The sequence below is a fragment of the Halichondria panicea genome, chromosome 10 (assembly GCF_963675165.1).
Source record: "Halichondria panicea chromosome 10, odHalPani1.1, whole genome shotgun sequence".
In the NCBI taxonomy this organism is placed as follows: Eukaryota; Metazoa; Porifera; class Demospongiae; order Suberitida; family Halichondriidae; genus Halichondria; species Halichondria panicea.
The window spans coordinates 5,481,035-5,502,968 of NC_087386.1; the positions used below are offsets into that span (position 1 = coordinate 5,481,035).

Below are 21,934 nucleotides of genomic sequence, written 5' to 3' on the forward strand. Positions count from 1 at the left end.
CTAGAGGTACATAGCAAAGAGTTTGTTCTATCGTCGACCCTTCCCCTCTGAGCAAAGTTACATGCATGTGTCGCCGCCCTCGACCTTGACGCCTGGCTAGCTAGCTAGCTAGCTACCTCAAGATGACAATGGAGACTCTAACCCTGAACAACGTGACTGTTGAGTTTCCCTTCAAGCCCTACCCCTGCCAGGTGGTCTACATGGAGAAGGTCATCACTGCCCTACAGTCAGTAAGTGGAATCCTTCCTCCACTGACGATACAAATCACCCTACTCACTCTCTTTGCAGAGCACTAATGCGATACTCGAGTCACCAACCGGGACGGGCAAGACGCTCTGCTTGTTGTGTGCAGCGTTGGCATGGCGAGCCAATTTCGTCCAACAGCTGCGGGGGACAGGGGAGCTCGGGGAAGGGGGCGTGGCAGGAGAAGAGGATCCATGGGACAGTGTACCTGGAATAAGTGTGTAGATAATTGGGGATGGGAGCAAATATAATTTTTTACGAATGGGATTTTCAGGAATGGGAGGCTGTATTAAATTTATTCACTGTACATATTGGGAGCTTAGTAATGTTTTTGTTTCTACGTTAGGTTCCAGTGTTCCCAAGATCATCTACGCGTCTCGCACCCACTCACAGCTGTCACAGGTCGTGCAGGAGCTGAAGAACACAATATATAGGTAGGAAGTCATTTGCAGCGTGTGGCTGACTGTATGCTACGAATTTGCACAACTGAAAATGATATGGATAATTATGTTATAATTATTTTCACAGACCCAAGGTGGCCATAATCGGTTCTAGGGAGCAGCTGTGCATCAATTCGGAGGTTGCAAAGAAGGAGAGCAATGCCGAGAAGGTAGTCAGTGCTACCCATTGTGTATGGTTGTATTAATACCCACTCAGGTTCACCTCTGCCGAGCAAAGGTCAAAGCGCATGCTTGCTTCTATTACAACAACACTGATGGTAAGCCATAAGCAATATTGAAATGGGACGTACACGTTATCATGGTAAATGCTCCCACTGTCCAGTGAAGAGATTACGAGTTGAAGACCCAGTCATGGACATAGAAGATCTTGTAATGGCAGGAACTAAGCAAAGGTAAGAATATAGTTTACTGGGTCTGTTTTACATTTCCTATGTTCCCATACTCCTTCGTAGGATGTGTCCATACTATCTTGCCCGTGAGCTCAAGTCACAAGCTGATATTGTCTTCATGCCATACAACTACATTCTCGATATCAAAGTGAGTTAGTAGAGATATTGCATCTCCATTACCTGTGTGCATGCATGTGTTACTATTATACTTTATTTACAGACTCGACAAATGCATGGTGTGGATCTTCAAGGCACTATTGTTATATTGGACGAAGCACACAACATTGTGAGTGCTCTCTAATAACATTATTATTATTGTTCTCTATTAATATTGTATAATAATTATTGCCATTTCAAGCTTTGACATGCATTGGACCAACAGAATGTTATGAGGAGTTAAAACTGTACGATTTCTGTTAGTCATTTAGAACAGTAAAGTATTCACTGGAAAAGGATACAGAGTGAATCAGTAAATAAGAATTGTTTGCCCCCCCCACAGCTAAGCTCTTACTGTACATGTTTTTTAACTCATTTGATTACAGGAGAGGGTGTGTGAAGATTCTGCGTCCTTTGACCTCACGTCACATGACCTGGCGCAGTGCATTAGTGATATAGGACACATTCTCGACTTAAAGCAAAAGGGAGAAACATATCTCGAAGAAGGGGGTACGTATAAGTAAAATTATAAAATTACTGTTCTCTTCCATCTAGTGTTGGAAATTAATTTCTCACTGTACATAGAGTTCGATTGTTTCAAGGAGAATGTTCTCGTTAGACTTTGCTTCATTAGTCATAATTCTAACGTTGATATTGTTATTGGTAGTGTATCCTAGCTCCTTACACCACCACCCTCCGTGATCACAGCATGTGCTATCTGGACCACACCCACTTCCATCCCATAAAGGGTCGGCTAGGTAGTACTTGAGTTGAGCAGCTTTTCGACTTCCTGTCTCGCAATAGAAGTCGTTATTAATAAAGGGAGGGATTGTGCCTGTGTAGGACACCTCAGTGTTGCTGCAAGGGCAAGCCTTGTTGATGTCACTGGCTGTACGGACTTCGTCCACACCAGCTGCTAGTGTCCAGATGTGTTTTTGTGGGTATCCATGGGTTATACTGACACCATCCACGTAGTACTGAGTGCCCAAGGTTGGCTTAGATGTGTGTTTGAACATAAATATAAATGTGGACAACCATTAGCATGCTAATAGTATAGGGTTGAGTAAAATGCCTCTGGATCTCACCCAAAACATTAATAATACCTATATATATGCATGTATTCAGGCTTACAAGATGCTGTTGAATATGCATGGAAAGCCTCTGGAGCTCCATATTGATATCCTGTAATTCGTCCGCACACTTTAGTGTAGTTGACTTGATGAGTATCGAATCCGAAGGAGTCATGTGCAGCATATATGCTGATTGGGGCACAAAGTCTCTTTGTTGATCCAGCTGGAACCACTTGCTTTAGTCCTTTGGGGCAACTAGATGCATTATTTCGCATGTCCAACTCGACCACCTTCATGAAGCCACCAGTAGCGTTGAACTTGTCTTGGGGGTTCATTTCGCACCAAACACCAAGCAAAGTAGACTCTGTGTCGATCCAATAGTAACCGGAAGCAGTGCAAGGTTGTAACTCATTGATATCTTTGCACGACTGAACAGCAAATTTTGGTTTCTGGCCAAGATAGCGAAATTTCTCAATTTCAGCTTCCACAAGCTCTTGTATCTTTGCTAGTACTTCAGTGCTAATCGACTGCAGTGCCTCTTGGTTTCCATGGTTAAGAATGTCTCGAATGCTCTCCAAAACACTGGGGCTGATTTTGAAGTAGGAGCGAGCAGCTGCAGTCTGTGCAGTAACTGTGCATGCACAGCACAGCACGACCACAACGGGTATGAGGTAGTTCCTTCCTAACATAGTTAACTGCATGGTTGTAGGCCTTTCTATTTTTATACCCACGGCAAGAATGTGTTTGTCCCTCTATTTTTAAACAGGTTAAGCAAGTTTTAGGCTCCAGACAGGCGTACTATAATTATGTTGTTACAGTAATCTAGCTTGTACCCCCACCAATGTCATACTTGTTCTTCTCATCAGCAAAACAAAACGTACATGACCAACACCTATAAACACCCATCTCCCCCCTTCAGACTCAAATTGACTTATACATTATATCTGCATCCTTTCATCACAATCCTCCTACATGACTGTCACACTCTACAATGTATATTGATATACCTCTTAGTACAACTAATTTCTTTGAACCCATGCAGGGACAGACGTGGAAGACTTGCAGGACTTCCTGAACCTCAAAGGTTTGAGTAATGTCATACTTCAGACTGCAATGTAACTTATTATTATTTTCCACAGAGTTCTTCTTGACTTTGGAGAATACTTTGGATGGCATTCAGTTTGCGGAGACAGCAAAGAAAGAGATGGTGAAGCCAGGAGGGTAAGCATCCTCTAATAAAATTAACAGTTGTGTTTGTATTTCAATGCTTAATTGGTACATTCTCTCTGTTATGATCGTAGATACATCTTTGATTTCTTGGAGACAGCTGGTGTTACCAGGGCAACGGCCTCGGTCCTAATGGACCAATGCAACAAGGCTATCTCATTCCTCACTACGGACGAGAGATCAGGGTTCAGGAATGGTGGGAACATTCAGAAATTTACTGATGCCCTCAAGGTATGTGTAATGCTAGCTGTAAATACACACAATGTATAATAATTATAACATCTTTTCCACTGAATTGATTTATATTATGTGACAGGCTCTGGGAAAGCAGACCAATAATGGAGCAGATATTGGTATTGAGCAATAGCCAGATTTATAGACTGCAGTGTATAATCTCATAAATTTTTTCTTGGCTTATAGTTATCTACGTACAGTCTTTCTACTACCTCTCTGCAAAAGCTGATGCTCTGATGCTCTGAATCGAACTCTTTCTACCAAAGCGCTTTGTCTAAGCAGCCACCATTATCTTCCAATTTAGCAATCTTTGAGTGGGCATTTCTCAATACTGCTGTTTTACAACTTTGAGTTTCCAACAAGCATAACTCAGGCATGGAACGAAGTATGTGCACAATAAGCATATCAATGCGTAGGCAATTCTTTGCTCTAGCTATCATCTGGTATATATAGGTCGCAAAAATTATAGCTTGCGTAATTGATCTGTATATTCCCAGAGCCTGTCACATTATGTCAATCAAGTAGTGTAAAAATGAAAATAAAGTGGGATGTGTATATAAAATACAAGTTTGATTCGTTTTTATCAATCATTATCTTCAACTACATACAACTATACCATCCATGCATACGTCTCTGTGTCAGATTGTGTTCAGTGGGTCATGTGACCAACCTTCAAGCTCCGCTCACCAGTACAAGGTGTTCATCAAGGCCACAGAGGATACAAAGAAGAACAAGAAGAGCGATGGGTGGGGAACTCTTACACAAGAGTCATCAAAACGAGAATGTAAAAATTTACTAATTATAAAGATACTGGTGGTTTCTGAATACTTGACCGTTTCATTTACTGATCGTTTTACTAACTGTTTTACTGACTTCAGGCCGCACACTAAGCTACTGGTGCTTCAGTCCTGGGTACGCTATGTCGGACCTGGTTAGTCAGGGGGTGCGGTCAGTCATCCTCACCTCTGGCACCCTCTCCCCACTCAACTCATTCTCTTCTGAGCTCCAAATGTGAGTCAGACAGACGCGAGAGTTGTGCAATCATTTTGAGTAAAATAATAGTTTCACTTCTCTCACGTATGTAGTAAAGCGTAATTTTTGTACAATCCGCGAAAACCACAAACATTTTTATACCCTCGAAATATACCCGCTATACAGTATAACCACCTTGCTAGTAGGTTCCTGAAATAATTATGTGTTTGTCTTTAGTGATTTCCCTATACGATACGAGGGTCCACATGTGATCACTAAGAAACAGATGTGGGTGGGTGTGGTCAGTAAGGGGAGTGATGGAACATCCCTAAACTCCTCCTACGCCAACAGGTGAGCCAATCATAATTATGCCTGGCCTGATATCACATGCACGTTATACCTTTTTAACAGATTTTCAGCAAGCTACCAAAACAGTCTTGGAAATACTATAGGTCTGTTCAATATTAATTTGGATATGAAATTTATCTCTAATTATCCGGCCCGGCCCTGCAGTGAATTTTGCTCGTATTATCCCGAATGGTCTCCTGGTGTTCTTCCCCTCCTATCCCGTCATGAATGGTTGTGTTGATACTTGGAAGGTGAGGCAGTGAGTGAGTGAGTCATCCACTTGGTTGCCATGGCATGTTTTCATCCACCCTTCTCACAAGCATGCACACATATGCATTACCTTGTAGATGGGTTATTGATTTTATACATACATACGTCATTGGTATAATAATAAATCGATAATTTGACGTTTTTATAAGGTATTCAACCCTAGGTTCTGGGCTAGAATACCACACTGAAAGCCATGCTAGCGCTGGAGTTAGTTTCATACAATTCATAGATGCATGGTACTATATAATTTACCATGATTTGCCTTTAAACAGCTATAATTATGGCTTGAAAATACAGACTATGTGGATTCTCTCTCTTTAGGGAAACGGCATCTTCCAGAGGATAGAATCGTGTAAGCCAGTGTTTCAGGAGCCAAGGAGAAAGTTTGAGTTCACCTCAGTGAGTCAATGTGTCTCTAATTGTATAGGGTACTCAGTCACAGATGTTGTATACACTTATTATACGCATTGTACAGTTTGTTGCATCTGCGTTGTGTATTTCAAAATGCCTTTGTTGAATAGCGGTAGGTTAAGGTGGTGTCTGCATGTGTAGCTATAGCCCCAGACAGATTACCATACTGATATAAATAACCCAGAGCGGGTGGCCTGCATAATAGACAGAATGATGTACTGCAACACCAGATTGAGTGATTATTGTCATGTCTACAGACAATGGATGCATTCTACGAGAATGTGGTTGGCAGTAAGGGAGCCGCCTTCTTTGCCGTGTGTAGAGGGAAGGTAGGTGGGAGGGGGAACTCGTTATGGACATGTATGATAGAGCCACTTATATAGACTGCTGAGGAGGTACGACATGCATGGAGTAGTCTAATTTACTTTCTCTGTATAGACTGTGTTCTATGTAGCTCTAATTGCTCTCACCATGGTTACACACACCCACACACTGGCAGGTCAGTGAGGGGTTGGACTTTGCTAATGAGAATGGAAGAGCTGTCATCATCACTGGGCTGCCCTACCCTCCAAGAATGGACCCAAAGGTATCCATTGTCATTTCAAGCAGCTTGCCATATTAGCTATAATAATTATCGGGGAAGCTTGAAGCCTCTCAATAATTATATCTTCATGCCACTATGTCTGCTTATAGCTATGCTATACTTCACTCGACACACTTGCCCGATACTGTACTTGTGAAAAAAAAGTTGTATTTGAAAGAAACACCCTACATGCATGCATGTACATGTATATTGCATGTATGTTGCATGTATGTTGCATGCATGTACATGTATATTTATCCATTCTTTAGTTGTACACTGTTAGTAGTATAGTGAAAGCTGTACTTGTCCAGATACTGCACGTTCTGCCAATGATTATACTGCCCATTCTACTATGAGACGGGTGCAGGAAACTATTGTGAACATACTGTGGGGGTCACTAGAATAAAACTATCATAATCATGTAAATGCGTTTCTCATACAATGTCATTTGCTGTATTAGGATCGAGCGATATCATCATTATTTACAACATCTCATAACAATTTTGCGAGTATTAAACCAAACATATGCGAACTTTGCGAGGGTTGATCAATATTCGCAACAATAAAATCGCAAAACCTAAATTAGTAACTGTACGATCCTTTCCAGAACGCAGTAGTTACATCGCAATGGGTCAATTTTTCTGGTTCATTCGCAAAGTTTTTCACCCGCAAAATATTATAGCAACATGATATACACACGGTATACACACATCATAATTATAAGCTAGAGTCAGTATCACACTCTTGATAAATAAAATCCAAAACTTACATTGAGCAGACTGCACAGCTCAGCACTTTCCCTTGCTCGTACGCATTAGATGCCGATACCTTGTTATTTATCACCACATGACTCAGAGATGGATGATAAGGCTCTGGCTCTTGCTCGGAATTCAGAAATGTTCCCATGGTGATATCGACACACATACAAATGTAGTTGAGGCAATATCAGTCATCAGGTAGCCATTGTACTCTAGTGTCCAAGATGGTGGACACAGGTTGGCAGCTGGGATCACTTGGATAGTGTTTCGGCCTTTGATCTGACAGAGGGCACATGGTACATCGTGGTGATCGTGCGGCTTCCGGAATGTATTGTACTCTGTTAAATTCAAAAAATGAACTTCAGAAGCGTTTTGAAACTCAGAAAAGCTGTCGTTGAAGTAAGTGATGTATTTACTTTCTGTCGGCAAACATTTGTAGGTCGTAGATCCAGTAGGAGCTTCGAAACCTGCTGTGAAACCTGTGTAGATCATTGATGTACCTTGGGCCTCAGGGCATTCGAAATGTCCTGTTCTTTCGTAGGTTGTGTACTTCTCTTGCATGGTCTGTTCAAGTATGACTCTGTTGTGTCCACTGAGGGCAAAACTGCTAGAGCTACTAGAGTGGCTACTAGAATAGTAGCATATATACATATCGGTTTCTCACACAATGTCAGATCATTTGCTGCTGGTCTAGCTCCATTGTCTTCTTCGTTTACCTGCATACTAGTATATATCTGATCCGGGTGACCTTCCGCCATATTATACTTTCAAGCCAGCAAATAACTTCTTTGAACAAGTGCATGGTAATGTTATTCATAGCACCTTATAAGCATTGGAAGTACATGAAATATCAATTGTGTAATTTATAAAGTGTAAAGTGCTAAAAGCTTGCCTGCGTGCATGTGTAATTATGTACTCATACTCATCCATACACACACACACACACACACCTCTCCCTCCCCCACACACACACACCCCTCCCTCCCTCCCACACACACACACACACCCCCCCCCACACACACACACACGCACACGCACACGCACACGCACACACACACACGCACACGCACACACACACACACACACACACACACACACACACACATACACACACGCACACACACACACACACACACCCTCACACTCCCCCCCACATTCCCCCCCCCACACACACACCCCTCCCTCCCACAAACACACACACACACACACAGGTGACACTTAAGATGCAGTACTTGCAAGAGAGTCTCAAGAGACCAGCTGCTGTTGTGAGTCATAATTATGTCAATTCCTTGCGCAACTGCAATTTAAATCTTGCATAATTATCGTATGATAATTTATATTTTGGATCCTCAGGGCATTAGTGGAGAGGCGTGGTACAAGCAGCAAGCCTCACGAGCAGTCAACCAGGCAGTGGGCAGGGTTATTAGACATCGACATGATTACGGGGCCATCATACTCTGTGATGAACGGTTCGTTACTATGGTATACATGCAGTAAGTGGGTGTTTTTTTTCATAATTATTAGTCTTTCGACCTGTTTTCGAAGCTAATTTTCTTTGTCTGTACTCTATTGTCTGTTTATTTTTGAAAGACACATGTTAATACTACACGTACTACACCCCTCCCACGTACGTACAGGTTTGCATACAACAGCTCGATCAACCAGCTGCCCCAGTGGATACGTCCTTATGTGCAGACATACGACAAGTTTGGGCTAGTCCAGCGAGACATACGAGCTTTCTTCAAAGAGGCGGAGAAAGATGTGAGCAATTTATAGTTTGATCATTCATAAAAATCACCTCGGGTAAACGTATAGTTGAAAGTGAAAGCCATTCCATACATGACATTGTACGTATCCTATTTGTGTACCCTGACCTCTCCTAGTTTAGAGGTCTAGCGTGATCATAAAATTATCTCTCTCAATTATTATACACATGTAGTTGGATAAAGTAATTGAAAGTGAAAGCCAGAGCCATTCCACACTGCACTTATCCCTTAACCTCCCCTATATATAGTTTGGAGGTCTGGTGCCTCAGAAGAAAGCTCCTGTAGTAGCCGAGATAGAGTCTGCTGTGAGGAGTGAGAGACCACCTCCTGATATCGTGATTAGGGACAACTTGCGACATGTGCAGGCAGCTTCTGTCGTCGATATTCACATTCCGGGGAAGATACCTCCACGCCCTCAGGGTGAGTAGCTACATGTACATGTATGTCTTTAGAGTCGCTGAGGGTTTGACGGGATTAACTTTGCGTAGTGTATCCATTGATGGCCCAATAATTTCAATGAGTTATAATTATACGTATCACATAAATTATTATGGTTATGTGTATACAGAGTGTTATTGTGAAGCTGACCATTACTTTTGTAATGTCTTGAAGTAAACACAGCAAGTTACTATATGTACGTGTACATAGTATGATATATATACTCTTGAACACAGCCATGCTAGTTAAGCTAGCTGCTGTTTCTTATTCATAGCATCTCTTGCCAGATTGAAAGTGGAATCCGCTAAAGAGTTAGCTGGCAAGAGCTTACTGTCTTCCCTGGCCAGCTGTGAGGTTAGGACTACTGTATAATGTTGCATTGTGTGCCATTGAACTCTGAACTCTGACACATCTCTGCAGGGATGCTCCAGCAAAAATGCCATTGACTTGACTAGCACCAAAGGAGCTGTAAGTATGCACTTTGTAGTGTGTATAATAATGCAACCACCTGCCAATATAATAATATGTACTATGTGCATGACCACCCTCTATAATACAGCCAGGTTAATGGGCCCCAAAGTCTCCATATAGCATGTGTTTGGACCTGTGTTAGCAGGTCACCCTCTATAATACAGCCAGGTTAATGGGCCTCAAAGTCTCCATATAGCATGTGACTGTTTGGACCTGTGTTAGCAGGTCACCCTCTATAATACAGCTAGGTTAATAGGCCCCAAAGTCTCCATATAGCATGTGTTTGGACCTGTGTCAGCAGGTCACCCTCTATAATACAGCTAGGTTAATAGGCCCCAAAGTCTCCATATAGCATGTGTTTGGACCTGTGTTAGCAGGTCACCCTCTATAATACAGCTAGGTTAATGGGCCCCAAAGTCTCCATATAGCATGTGTTTGGACCTGTGTTAGCAGGTCACCCTCTATAATACAGCCAGGTTAATGGGCCCCAAAGTCTCCATAGCTATTAGCATGTGTTTAGGTCTGTGTTAGTAAGCCACTTCTTTATTACGGCAACTGCTGGTCTGCCTCTATAATATGCAGCCGGCCTAAAGATATAGTATGTGTTTTAACCTTCTCTCTCTTTAACATAACCACCTTAGTGTTCATGTGCGTGTTGTGATCCCATTCCATACAGTATAGATCCAGTTTCTCACAGACTATATTCCAAGCCGGACCCTCTAAAGCACACGCCACCCACGACGACGGTAAACCACCTGCCAAGAAAATCATGATAGTCGCTAAGGTAAAACAACCCCTTCCTAGCATGTGCACATGTGAGATCTCGGAACTATAGGGTTGGCATCACTTCTGTAGCTTTTTTTTATTAATTTTTGATTTGGGGATTTGTCGTAAAGGACATCTAACATCGTTGCCATAACAGCCAACTGTCTGTATCCTCCCACACCCAGTTAACAGTGTTATAGACGCATGCACTCGATTATAGCAACCATGCATGTAATTATGGTGTACCCTTATCACCAAGTGTTCCTTGTTGTAGAGCGATCGTCAGAAAACCAAATTGGAGACTGTTGCTGGGTATCTAAAGGAACTAAAGGCTAGCCTTAGCAACGAGGGGTTTGAGAACTTCAAGATCATCCTTAAAACTTATAAAGAGGTGACAAGTATTAGCTAAGTACGTGTGCGTTAAAATTTTTTTGTTTTTGTTGTTAAATTAATCTACAGAAACGGGACATCTACTTGTTCACTGAAGCACTACGCGATGTGTTCAATCAACCAGCACTCCATTCACTACTAGCAGGTGTGCTTACGATAGTTTTTATGACTTTGCTATTTATTTTCCTGAGTTAGTATTTCGAAAAAGCATAATTATATTGAAATGGCTTTAGTGATTTTACCAAAATGGGCCTGTTTGATAGCTATAATTATTATATACTTTGAGTGCTCATACTTGAGTTGTAGAATTGTGCATTTTTCACAAAATAAATAGTAAGCTATAACAATTATGGTGAATTTTGCAGCCCTTTGATGACACAAAGTTTCTTTCCCATTCTCTGCAGGTATCCACAGATTTGTTAGTGAGAAACACAAGACAACGTTCGAGACGTTCTACAAGGAGTACACAGGCAACACTATCACCAAGGCAACCCCAGAGCAGATGCCGCTAAAGAGGAAATCATCATCTATTGACCTAACTCAACCAGAGAGCAAGCAAGTGAAGAGAAGTCAGATACATGAGGGGGTGGATCACCTGACACAGGACGAGAGCAGCTGTGAACTGTCAACTAACCTCCTTACTAGCTCAGGACATTTGAAAACATCAAAACACTTGAATCATGGTCGTTTGTGACAGATATCAATGACAAGAATTATTAATTTATCGTGCACACATCTCAGGGGAATATATATATATATAGGAGAATGGAAATGTGCTGCATTAATTAATTAATACAATTATAGTAATACGTTGGAAGTGTGCGTGTGTACCCGTTATAGGCCTGTGCCAAATATTCAAATTTTTTCACCTATTATTCACATTTTTTATTCGCACTGGATCAGCCTATTATTCAACTTCAACAGCCCAAATTGATGACACCTATTATTCAACATACACAGCAGTAAAATAAAACACCTATAAATTATATAGCACCAAAAAATGGGATTAAGTCATTATTTTTTAATTTTAGCAGCGAAATAACAAACTTTAGCACAAAAAATCTTAAATGTGGTTTCAACATTGATTGGACTAATTACAATCAGATTTACTGCCATGTAAAATGTGGGCGTGTTTTGAGCTATTGAATATATCAACATTGGCCCCAGCATCGATTAGGAGCTCCATACATTTCTGGTGACCATAGAAACTGGCTGCCCAAAGAGGGGTCTCTCCCGACTGTACATAGGAGGAAAACAATGTAAACAGCATGTTGTGGGAAATGTGTTTGTACAACAAAACCAACCTTCTCCTGAGTGTTGACTGTAGCCTTGGCTGCTAAGAGAACCCTCACTATCTCATCATGTCCATTCCTACTGGCTATATACAGAGCTGTCCAGTTGTCCTGTTATGAGACCGTAAACCATTTTTATCACTGCAACTGGACCTCACTCATACACAGAGGTGACAGTACACACACTCAACCATGGAATCAGCATGCAGAGTACACAAACACCACCATGCAGCGTGACTTACATTAGCCTTGATATCGACGTCTGCCTTGGCCTCCAACAAAATTCTAACAACTCCACAGTGACGCTCCTGACTAGCCTGGTGCAATGCCGTCCCACCATTCTGTACAGACCCAAATAATTATGACAGATAAGCAGTAAATTTCACCTTGTTTTGAATGTCCACTTGAGACTTTTCCCCAATCAACATTTCCACTGCCCTCACATGACCATTCTGAGCAGCTACACATAGTCAATTAAGATAGTGTGAGCAGGTGTACCTCACAGACCCACTCATTACATGACTATACACTAATGATACACCAACTACCAGTGTTCTCTACACAAACACGACTATAGCTTTGGTGTCTAATGGACCAGCAACACAGGCAACAGAATATGGGGAGGCTCTGTGGCTAGTGGCCTCTGAGATATGTGTACAGCTACTTACACTCCCCTCTTGAGGAACATCAACATTGGCCCCAGCATCGATTAGGAGCTCCATACATTCTGGTGATCATAGAAACTGGCTGCCCAAAGAGGGGTCTCTCCCAACTGTATACATAGGAGGGATGAAACCAATGCCGGTAGAGCATGTTGTGGGAAATTGTTCAGTTGTACAACAAAACTGACCAGAGCCTGATTGTTGACTGTAGCCTTGGCTGCTAAGAGGACCCTCACTATCTCATCATGTCCCTTGTCACTGGCCCAGTAAACAGCAGTAATACTATCCTGTAGAGACAATAATTATTTTCACAACCAACAGACATAATTATTGGCATTGTAGGCAGTATTCCCCTCACCTCGTCTGCCTGGTTGGGATTAGCCCCTCCCTTCAGTAGCTCCATAACCACACCCACATTACCCGTCTTACAAGCGTCCAAAAGTGCCTGGAGAAAATGCATTGTCAGCAAACACACCCCGAAGATAGAAGATTGTATGTGCATACTTTTATAGCCATTCACACCAAGGTAGCATCATGTAATATGCTACATGACATGTAGCATACTAATACACATTTGATATACCTCCACCCACTCCACTTACCATCTTGTTGGTGTGCTGTTCTGTACACGTACGTACGTACACAGTGAGCCTCACAACTTTTTCTCCTCTGGTTCCTAGGCCAATTGTTTTCTAAAAGAATGATTGGGCAACCTAGCGATGTTATAGAGACAACTCGGCCTGAGAATCAAGTTTATAACCGTGGCGTAACTAAGGTCAACAGCAGTAGATTGCAAGTATTAGTTAATGATCTTTACTAATGCAGAATCCACCCCAGTCCCTCACTTTTTAATCAGGAGCACCTACAGGAGAATTTGTAGGAAAGGCAGCACTGAAAAGCTTGAGCTAAAATTGAGTTATTGACCTGGAGTATACATATAAATTTATTTATACAGGATCCGGTTTTTGAGTGGGAAATAAAAAGCGTTTTCATGCAGATAGTCATAACTATGATCACACGTACAATAATTATGTATGAACATTGGATACAAAACGCTAACGTCAGCTACTCTTGAGTTCAAATATAGGCCACACCAAATTAATCTTATGTTTCACGGATTTTCCAAGTCATATTTTTGCAGAATGCCCAAAAAAATTAACCAATTAGTGGTCCAGGTCAGAGGTCAGAATAGCCACGTGATCTAGCAAAACGTTGTTGGCTAAAGTGACTTTTTGTGGTGTGTTGTGACTCCGTTTGTGGTTTTATAATGATATTCATCAATTTGTTTCTTTTTTTGCCTACCACCCTGGTCTGTTTTTGGAGATTAAAAGTCCGTGAAACATAAGATCAATTTGGTGTGGCCATACTAATGATTGCATAAAAATCAAACGCTACTTGCCATTGCAAGACAGACAACACACTTAACAAAGTACAGAGTTGTGTAGTAGTTCACACACTTGAGTGTGTCCATTCCCATTAGCCAGATCATAGGCAGTCCGTCCGTCCTGTATAGTGGGTATGTGAGCAGTTAGTGATAAAAGGAAAACATTCGTATAGCGGGAAGTTTTCGTGAGGCGCAAAAATTTCGGTTTTTCGAGGGCAGAGCAGTTAATGCGAAGGATATAAACTCCCACACACCGGTATTTCACAAACATGCATGCAAAGCTGGGTTTCCTGGCATTGAATTGTCCACAAATATTTCTTCTGAGAGCTCTCGAGCCAAATATTAAAAATTTCCTGCTATGCGGTAGTTAGACAACAAAATCATAACATAAGCTAGGAAACAACATGTAACAACTATACTCATAACAAGAGGATACAATCGTTATCTTGGTGATAAACGCATGCTACATGTTACAGTAGATTTTACAATCATGTGATTCACATTAGTCTTGATGTGGACGTCAGCCTTGGCCTCTAACAAAATTCTAACAACTCCACAGTGACCCTTCTTACTGGCTATGTACAATGCTGTGGCTCCATTCTGTACACATCCAAATAATTACTAACAGACAAGCAGTAAATCTTACCTTCGCTTGAATGTCAGTTTTAGCTTTTGCAGCAATCAACACTTCCACTGCCCTCACATGACCATTATAAGCAGCTCCAATCAACGCAGTGACTCCATCCTGTACAGAGTCAAGATAGTGTGAGCAGGTGAACCATCACTCATCACAGACCCACTCATTATACAATATCACATGCATGACCTAACGTCAGGGGATACACCAACTAGCTGGTCTCTACACAAACATGACTAAGTCTTTTGCGTTGAGTTCGGCCCCGGAAGTTATGCGGTGAATTATGCTTCATTTGTGTTTTATGTGGTGACAAGTATGCCTGCTTCTACACGGACAATTCTAACTACAGTATAGCGGGTAATTTTGGTGGGGCAAAATATTCGTGGTTTTCGTGGTTTAACACTAGATCACGAATATTTTACCCACGAATGAAGCAACCTTACACCTTTACCTGTAGTGCAAGCATCAACCCACGAACATAAAAACCGCGAATGGATAAATATAGCTGAACCACAAATATTTTGACCCCCGAAAATTACCTGCTACACGGTATAAGTGATGCTTATCAGCATAACTGCGTTTTTAACAAGGAATCCATCCATGCAGGTATTATGAAACCTTGAATTATGAAGGTCAACCTCAACATAAATAGACTTTAGCGACACAGGCAACAGAATATGGGGAGGCTCTGTGGCTAGTGGCCTCTGATATGTGTGTACAGCTACTTACACTCACCTCTTCGGGTACATCAACATTGGCCCCAGCATCGATTAGGAGCTCCATACATTTCTGGTGACCATTGAAACTGGCTGTCCAAAGAGGGGTCTGTCCCGACTGTACATAGGAGGAAAACAATGTAAACAGCTGTTGTGGGAAAAGTGTTGACAGTTAGCCTTGGCTGTTAATTAAGACTATTTCTTACTGGTTGCATACAGCTGTCTGGTTGTCCTGTGTTATAGACCATAAACCATAATTATGTGAACATAAACACCATAATGATATGCAACTGGACCAGCTAATTGTACACTCAGTCACATGCATGACCTAACGTCAGGAGATACACCAACTAGCTGGTCTATACACAAACATGACTGAAGTCCATTTGCATTGAGTTCGACCCCGGAAGCTTCATTAATGTTTTATGTGGTGACAAGTATGCCTGGGACTTCTACATGGAAAATTCTAACTTATAGCTAAGTGAAGCTTATCAGATAAAAGCGTTTTTAACAAGGAATCCAATGGTATTATATGAAAACTTGAAATTCAGTGAATTATGAAGGTCAATCGACACAAATAGACTTTAGCAACACCGGCAACAGAACATGGGGAGGCTCTGTGGCTAGTGGACTCTGAGATGTGTGTACAGCTACTTACACTACCTTTTTGGACGGTACATCAACATTGGCCCCAGCATCGATTAGGATAGGCACATGGTCTTCTATGGCCAAGATCTTATCTTTGGTGGTTTGAACTTTCCTACAGTAGGACCTAAAAAGGCTATTGTGGTTTCGCTATGATGTCCTTGCTATGGTACCCTAGGTCTGGACTTCTGACCATATTGAAAATTAAAATTAAATCTGACAAAGCTGTTTAGCTAGTAAAGAAAAAAGCAGCGAAGTATGGCTGATATTCATGTCACATTGCATCCATCTTTGCAAGATTGCACCACCAATGAGAATCAACGTTTGATACCGAGACCACCTACACTTAAGGAGCTACGATACAATCGAAGAATAAAGATTCTGCAAGTTATTGGTGTTGTTCTTAGTATGTTAATGTCGACAACAGCTTTAGTAAATAGTTCACTGAAATTAGCTGATGAAAAACAAAAGAGCACTGTGATAAAACACGGTATCTACGATAGAATAGGCAATATTGGGTGCCAAGATATATCGGGAACCACAACGCTATACACCGGTAACACTGTCAGCTACAACACGTCCACTGGCTACACTGGCTTTAAATGTATGCCTGTCTATGCAGATGAGATCAAGTACTACGCTAGCAATGAGTCTACCTATAACAGGACGGAAAATATAGATTATGGAAAGAAAACCGTATATATAACTTTCACAGCATCAAACTACTACAGTTCTGCATGTGCGGTATGCATGGTCGAGGGGCGTGACTCAATAGTGGTCCTACCTGGCACATACGAATGCTTGAATTCATCTTGGACCAAGGAATATAATGGCTACTTGATGACTGGCAACACATGTGTCGACAAGAAGATGATAGGTGCACCCTTACTCCCAAGTGATTCTGCCAATCTGCCTGCTCTAAGGCACGAGGTAGCAACAGATGACATCGACATATATTACGAAAATCAGAAAGTTCTTAGCTGTGTTGTGTGCTCTAAGTAGAATCTATTATAGATCTACAAAAGACGGTTTCATAGCAATATATTTTTTTTAGTTGCCTTTAGTTTACTAAAACAACTGTGTAACATGTATGTGCCCTCAATTGAAACTATAATCTCTATAATTTATTATGAGCTCTCTTATGTACTAGTACGCAAGAACAAAGCTATTATTGTCAGTAATATTGAAAACTACTATGTAGCCTGTACTCGTGAATATTTATTTACAAACCAAATCCAACTAAAGTGGATTGAAACCTTCTATCGAACTATACCCCTACCAGGGGCGTAGCCAGGATTTGAGAGAGGGGGGTGCTGAATTACCAGTGCATGGAGTGCACTGGCGGTGCAACATGTGCCCCAAATTTTTTTTTGTTACATGCTCTGAGATTGATTCTAACGCAATCTGGCTAAAGAAATGAGGGTACTGCTGCTTTGAGGGTACTGACGGTTAAGCCACATCTTCATCTGAAGATGTCCTGCATTGTTTTGAGTTGTGACAATTAAATCATGCATACAGCTGCTAACCAGGTTCTGCTTGTGAATTAGCAGGACAGCTAGGGTGGCAAGCCACTTGCAGTTGCAGTACTGAATATTTGGAGGTGGAGCTAGCTAGTTGGAGGTGGAGTTTTGAGTTGATCGTGCAATAGAGCTCTAGTTCTCTCGGGTGCTGGAGCACCCTCTGCACCCATCTAGCTACGCCACTGCCTACTATGCTAACGAAAGACCCAATAGTGTGGATGACAATGGGTTAAACCATAGATGGTACCATAGATACTGTACACTCCGCAGCTGTGTAAGTGAGTTGGCAGAACTGGCCAGAGACAGATAAAAGAGAATCTATGTATTAACAGAAAGGATATTGATGCTGCAAGTGTATTAAGCGAAGACAGTAGTAGTGACTGTGAGGAGGTAGAATGAGTAGAGGAAGTACAGTCCAGTGCAAGATGATATTAACTATTCTATAATTAGTCTGTATAGTAGATCTACCCCTGTACCCATGTAATTATATCCAAAAAGCAAGCCACTCAATGTTGGTAGCATGCATGTAGATCAAAAGAAGTGTGGCTGACTCATAACACTAGCATGAGATAAGCAAACGGGTGAAATTGTTGATGATCTGTACGTGTACGTGTACGTGTACATGCTAATATTATAATAGTCTTGAGAGTATTAATTTATAGTACACGATAAACTGTTTCTTGATCGTTTACGAAGTGGCTGTGAGAGAGACACATTCCAACTTGCCGGTTCGAAATTCCTATACAAGTGTAGATACACGGCACTTGAAAAGAGGTTGGACGTTAATGCTGTCTTCACCGATGGTGTTGCCTAGAGAAGTAGCACTCGAGTAGGTCCTGGGATAAATTTCACTTGATAGTATAATTAGCTAACATTTGGCAATGGATATCTTAGCTCAGCGAAAGACAACACTGCAATTTGGAAAGTTAATGACATGTACATGTACGTGTGAACTTATTGATAGAAATCATAATTGTAGTTGTAATAAGAACGTAGCATTAATTTTTGTTTAACAGTACATGTACATGGATTTTACATATTTTTCTTGAGGCTGTATTTTTCCAATAACTTTACTGTATGCTTAGTTAATAGATTCTCCTGCTGCATCAATACACGAAGGTTTTCATCAGCTAAATATGCAAAAAGTAGGCTCAACAGGTTTAGAAATAATCTCACGCAAAAAGTGCAACTAACTCATGCTTTAGCCCTTTCTATAGCACTTAAACTTTCATAACAGTTGTCAAACATAGATTCTCCTCGTAGTTTACAGTGTACTTCAAGTATTACTACTGAATGGTAACCTGAATATTTACTGTCCAAGCCAAAAATCTCACACAAAGTATTTTTACAGGAAAATTTATGCTAAAATATGATATTCTCCCATGAGCTTAGAGAAACTAGTCTTACCTACAAGCCCACTGCAAGTATCAATGTGTGCCGGTCATTTTCACCAGTTTTCAGACACGGAACACTGTTTACTACGCTCTGGTTGCTATATAAACATGACAGTTACAGGGTTTCTAACATAATCTGCTCGTTACGATGATAGCTTCAGACAATTCCCGTGGACCCCTCCGGATACTAGGCCGTTTCACATCCACGTCAGTACTGTATCATCTATGGTTAAACTAGTTGGGCGTAGCCCGACCGTCGTCTCCCTGACGGGAGGTCGGGTTGCAAGCCTATCTGGGATTTGTTCTAGCGCCACTATAGTGGCGCCCTATCAGATTGCAGCATTTTTCACGTGCTTGGTTACACTTCCGTTTGCATCTAGTTGCAAAACCGCATGCAGTATGCTGTGGTTTATCCACGTCATCATGTCGGTTAACACCCACTTGAGAAGAAGAATATTCATGGCAGTGTTACATAATGCTGCAGAACAAATCCCAGATAGGCTTGCAACCCGACCTCCCGTCAGGAGACGGTCGAGGCCACGCCCAATTAGGGTTAAACCATGTTACAGTTGTGCTTTTTGTTCCGAACCACAGTATGTGGTTACTACAGTTGTACATCCTAGCTATAGTTAATGGTAATACCTCAATAGCTTCCTACCACAAAGAATAAACACCAAGGAGATTCATACTGGATTCTATTTCGGTTTCAAACAACATAGTATACATAATATCTTCACGTGCATGGCCATGTGATTACTATGTTGGAGAAAAACAGCAGTGCATTATAACTAACCAAGCTGACAAGAGACAGTAGTTAGAATGGATGATGATAATGAGCAACGTGAAAATGAGAATCTACTACCACCACAAGGAGGGAATGCTCACTATGGGCCACCAGAGCCAAGGCGACGACGACAGCATCTACAGATATCGCCAAAGCCACAAAACAACTTTGGAAAGATTCTGAAAGGATTATTCTATGTTGCAGCAATTTTAATGGCAGTGATAGCTTTGATAGCTTTGATAATGAGTGCGATTGCAATAAGCCAGAGTGCTGCTGCAATAAACCAGAGTGCTGCTGCAATAAACCAGTGCAATCAGATGCCAGTGAAATATACAACCTACGAAAGAATAGGCAACACAGAATGCCCAAAGATCTCGGGGACCTCACTGATATACAGAGGTATCACCATCAGCTACAGCTACAACTCCACGCAAAACGCACCAACGAGCTACTCTGGCTTTCGATGCATGCCTCGTGATAAAGAATATATCAACTATTATAATATAGACAAATACGAATATGACAAGGAAGAAGCAAACAGTGGAAACGTAACTGGATATATAACATTCACTGATTCAAACCACCACGATGCTCTGTGTGCCGTGTGCATGGTTGAGGGGCGTGGCTCGATCATGGTCATACCAGGCACAGACAAATGTTTAGACTCGTGGACCAAGGAATACAATGGCTACTTGATGACTGGCTACACGTGTGTCGACATTGAGATGGAAGAGGATGGTAAAAAATCCTGACAGAACGGCTATTCTAAGGCACGAGGTTATATCGTCAGCGGTTAACAAAAACTACCAAGACAACAATGTTCTTAGTTGTGCTGTGTGCTCCAAGTAGAATGCGTGAACTCTATACAAAACGTGTGATTATAACGGTTAATTTTAGCAAGACCAGAACATTTTTTTTAGTTGTGTAGTGCTCTAGTAGAATCTATGTAAAACAAACTCGATACCAAAGCGTATGATTTTACGTATAATTTTTTTAAGATTTTTTATCAAGATATAGTTGTGACATGTTATTCAACAAGTATTAGGGCTTAACAAAAATCATAGTCAGGATTGCATTGAGGGGGGTAATTTTCTCCCCACCTGGGCCTATTTCGCCCCTTCCTAGGAACTAGAATATTCATTATTATAGGTAGTTGTACAGCTATTATTATCATGAGTTGTGAGCTGAAATTGCACCAGAATCGATCTAAGGCTATCAATCGTCAAGAAGTCTTAACAACAATCATAGTGAACCATGTGACTTAGTCAAGAAAACTATACACAGCTAGAACAAACAGGAACAGTGAAGAGATATGCAATGGCTCACTATATCAACAAGATGAGCAAGCGAGGCTATTGCAGAGGAATTAACCCTTTTGTGGCTTTAACTAAAACAAAAAAATACGAAAGAATACAACGAGTATCTCCTAGGGCCTCTATAGGTTACAAGGTGGTGTCACAATAATGTCAACCAGCTACAACGGTTTTCAATGTATGCCAGTTAGTAAAGAGTACATCAAGTACTAGCTATGCTATTGGCAGTAGAAATTGTAAAAGTGCTGCAGGAACATCCAGGATGTTCACAGGGCTTACAATGGGTTTTGTAACAGAGACAGGTGCAACTGAATACAAGTGCGTTTCAACAGGTGATGACATTAAGATTCAATACTACAATGACACTTCATCGGTATACAATGACGAAAAACAAGTAAAATTTTTAACGTAACCAAGTATAAAACATTTCGAACCGACAGATTAGATACCAATTTAACGAGTAATTTTTGCAAGATTTGTTACCAAGATATTGTAGGGGTTGTGATACAATGTACGTTATATTCAACAAGCATTGAGGGGGGTAACAAGCTTACACAACAACAGCTGTTACATATGTTACTGTTGTTTACATATACACAGCTTCACACACAACAAGCGGAAGTACGTGGATGTAT

At 41.3% G+C, this 21,934-nt stretch overlaps 2 protein-coding genes across 8 annotated transcripts in view; one reads left to right on the forward strand and one right to left on the reverse strand.

The window, feature by feature from the left end:
- The first annotated feature begins 54 nt into the window (after window positions 1-54).
- LOC135342597 (regulator of telomere elongation helicase 1-like) lies at window positions 55-11,681 on the forward strand. 2 transcript variants are annotated; one of them, XM_064539370.1, is made up of 30 exons: window positions 55-230; window positions 289-460; window positions 590-677; window positions 772-853; window positions 901-961; window positions 1,027-1,096; window positions 1,157-1,241; window positions 1,314-1,379; window positions 1,636-1,759; window positions 3,362-3,403; window positions 3,459-3,540; window positions 3,621-3,777; window positions 4,423-4,564; window positions 4,659-4,791; window positions 4,990-5,103; window positions 5,164-5,204; window positions 5,266-5,351; window positions 5,692-5,769; window positions 6,039-6,110; window positions 6,281-6,367; window positions 8,334-8,387; window positions 8,476-8,591; window positions 8,760-8,883; window positions 9,137-9,308; window positions 9,601-9,680; window positions 9,747-9,794; window positions 10,474-10,581; window positions 10,837-10,953; window positions 11,022-11,097; window positions 11,357-11,681. In XM_064539370.1, the coding sequence occupies exons 1-30, from the start codon at window positions 123-125 to the stop codon at window positions 11,644-11,646; spliced, it is 3,075 nt and encodes a 1,024-aa protein (XP_064395440.1). In that variant the 5' UTR covers window positions 55-122; the 3' UTR covers window positions 11,647-11,681. The 2 variants fall into 2 exon arrangements, with proteins under 2 accessions (XP_064395440.1, XP_064395441.1); XM_064539371.1 differs by lacking the exon at window positions 11,022-11,097.
- A 223-nt stretch (window positions 11,682-11,904) lies between these two features.
- The window catches only part of LOC135342619 (ankyrin repeat domain-containing protein 50-like), a 28,638-nt gene continuing 18,608 nt past the window's right edge, over window positions 11,905-21,934 (reverse strand). For 3 of the 6 annotated variants that reach the window (XR_010396890.1, XR_010396892.1, XR_010396891.1), the window contains one exon: window positions 15,735-15,761. Coding sequence is in view for 3 of the 6 variants with exons in the window: in XM_064539405.1 (XP_064395475.1) it covers window positions 14,328-14,411; window positions 14,792-14,890; window positions 14,937-15,035; window positions 15,663-15,761 (381 nt within the window). In the remaining 3 variants the exon portion in view is untranslated. Of the gene's footprint in view, window positions 12,190-14,257; window positions 14,412-14,791; window positions 14,891-14,936; window positions 15,036-15,662; window positions 15,762-21,934 lie in introns of those variants that run through there. The other 3 variants (XM_064539405.1, XM_064539407.1, XM_064539408.1) reach the window with 3 other exon arrangements.

What these genes read in the sequence shown, in the direction of transcription:
- LOC135342597 (XM_064539370.1), top strand. Translation starts at nt 123, where the DNA reads ATGACAATGGAGACTCTAACCCTGAACAACGTGACTGTTGAGTTTCCC. An exon ending in GAAAGTTTGAGTTCACCTCA is followed by an intron (nt 5,770 to 6,038) that starts GTGAGTCAATGT and finishes TCATGTCTACAG; the next exon opens with ACAATGGATGCATTCTACGA. An exon ending in TCAAGAGACCAGCTGCTGTT is followed by an intron (nt 8,388 to 8,475) that starts GTGAGTCATAAT and finishes TTGGATCCTCAG; the next exon opens with GGCATTAGTGGAGAGGCGTG.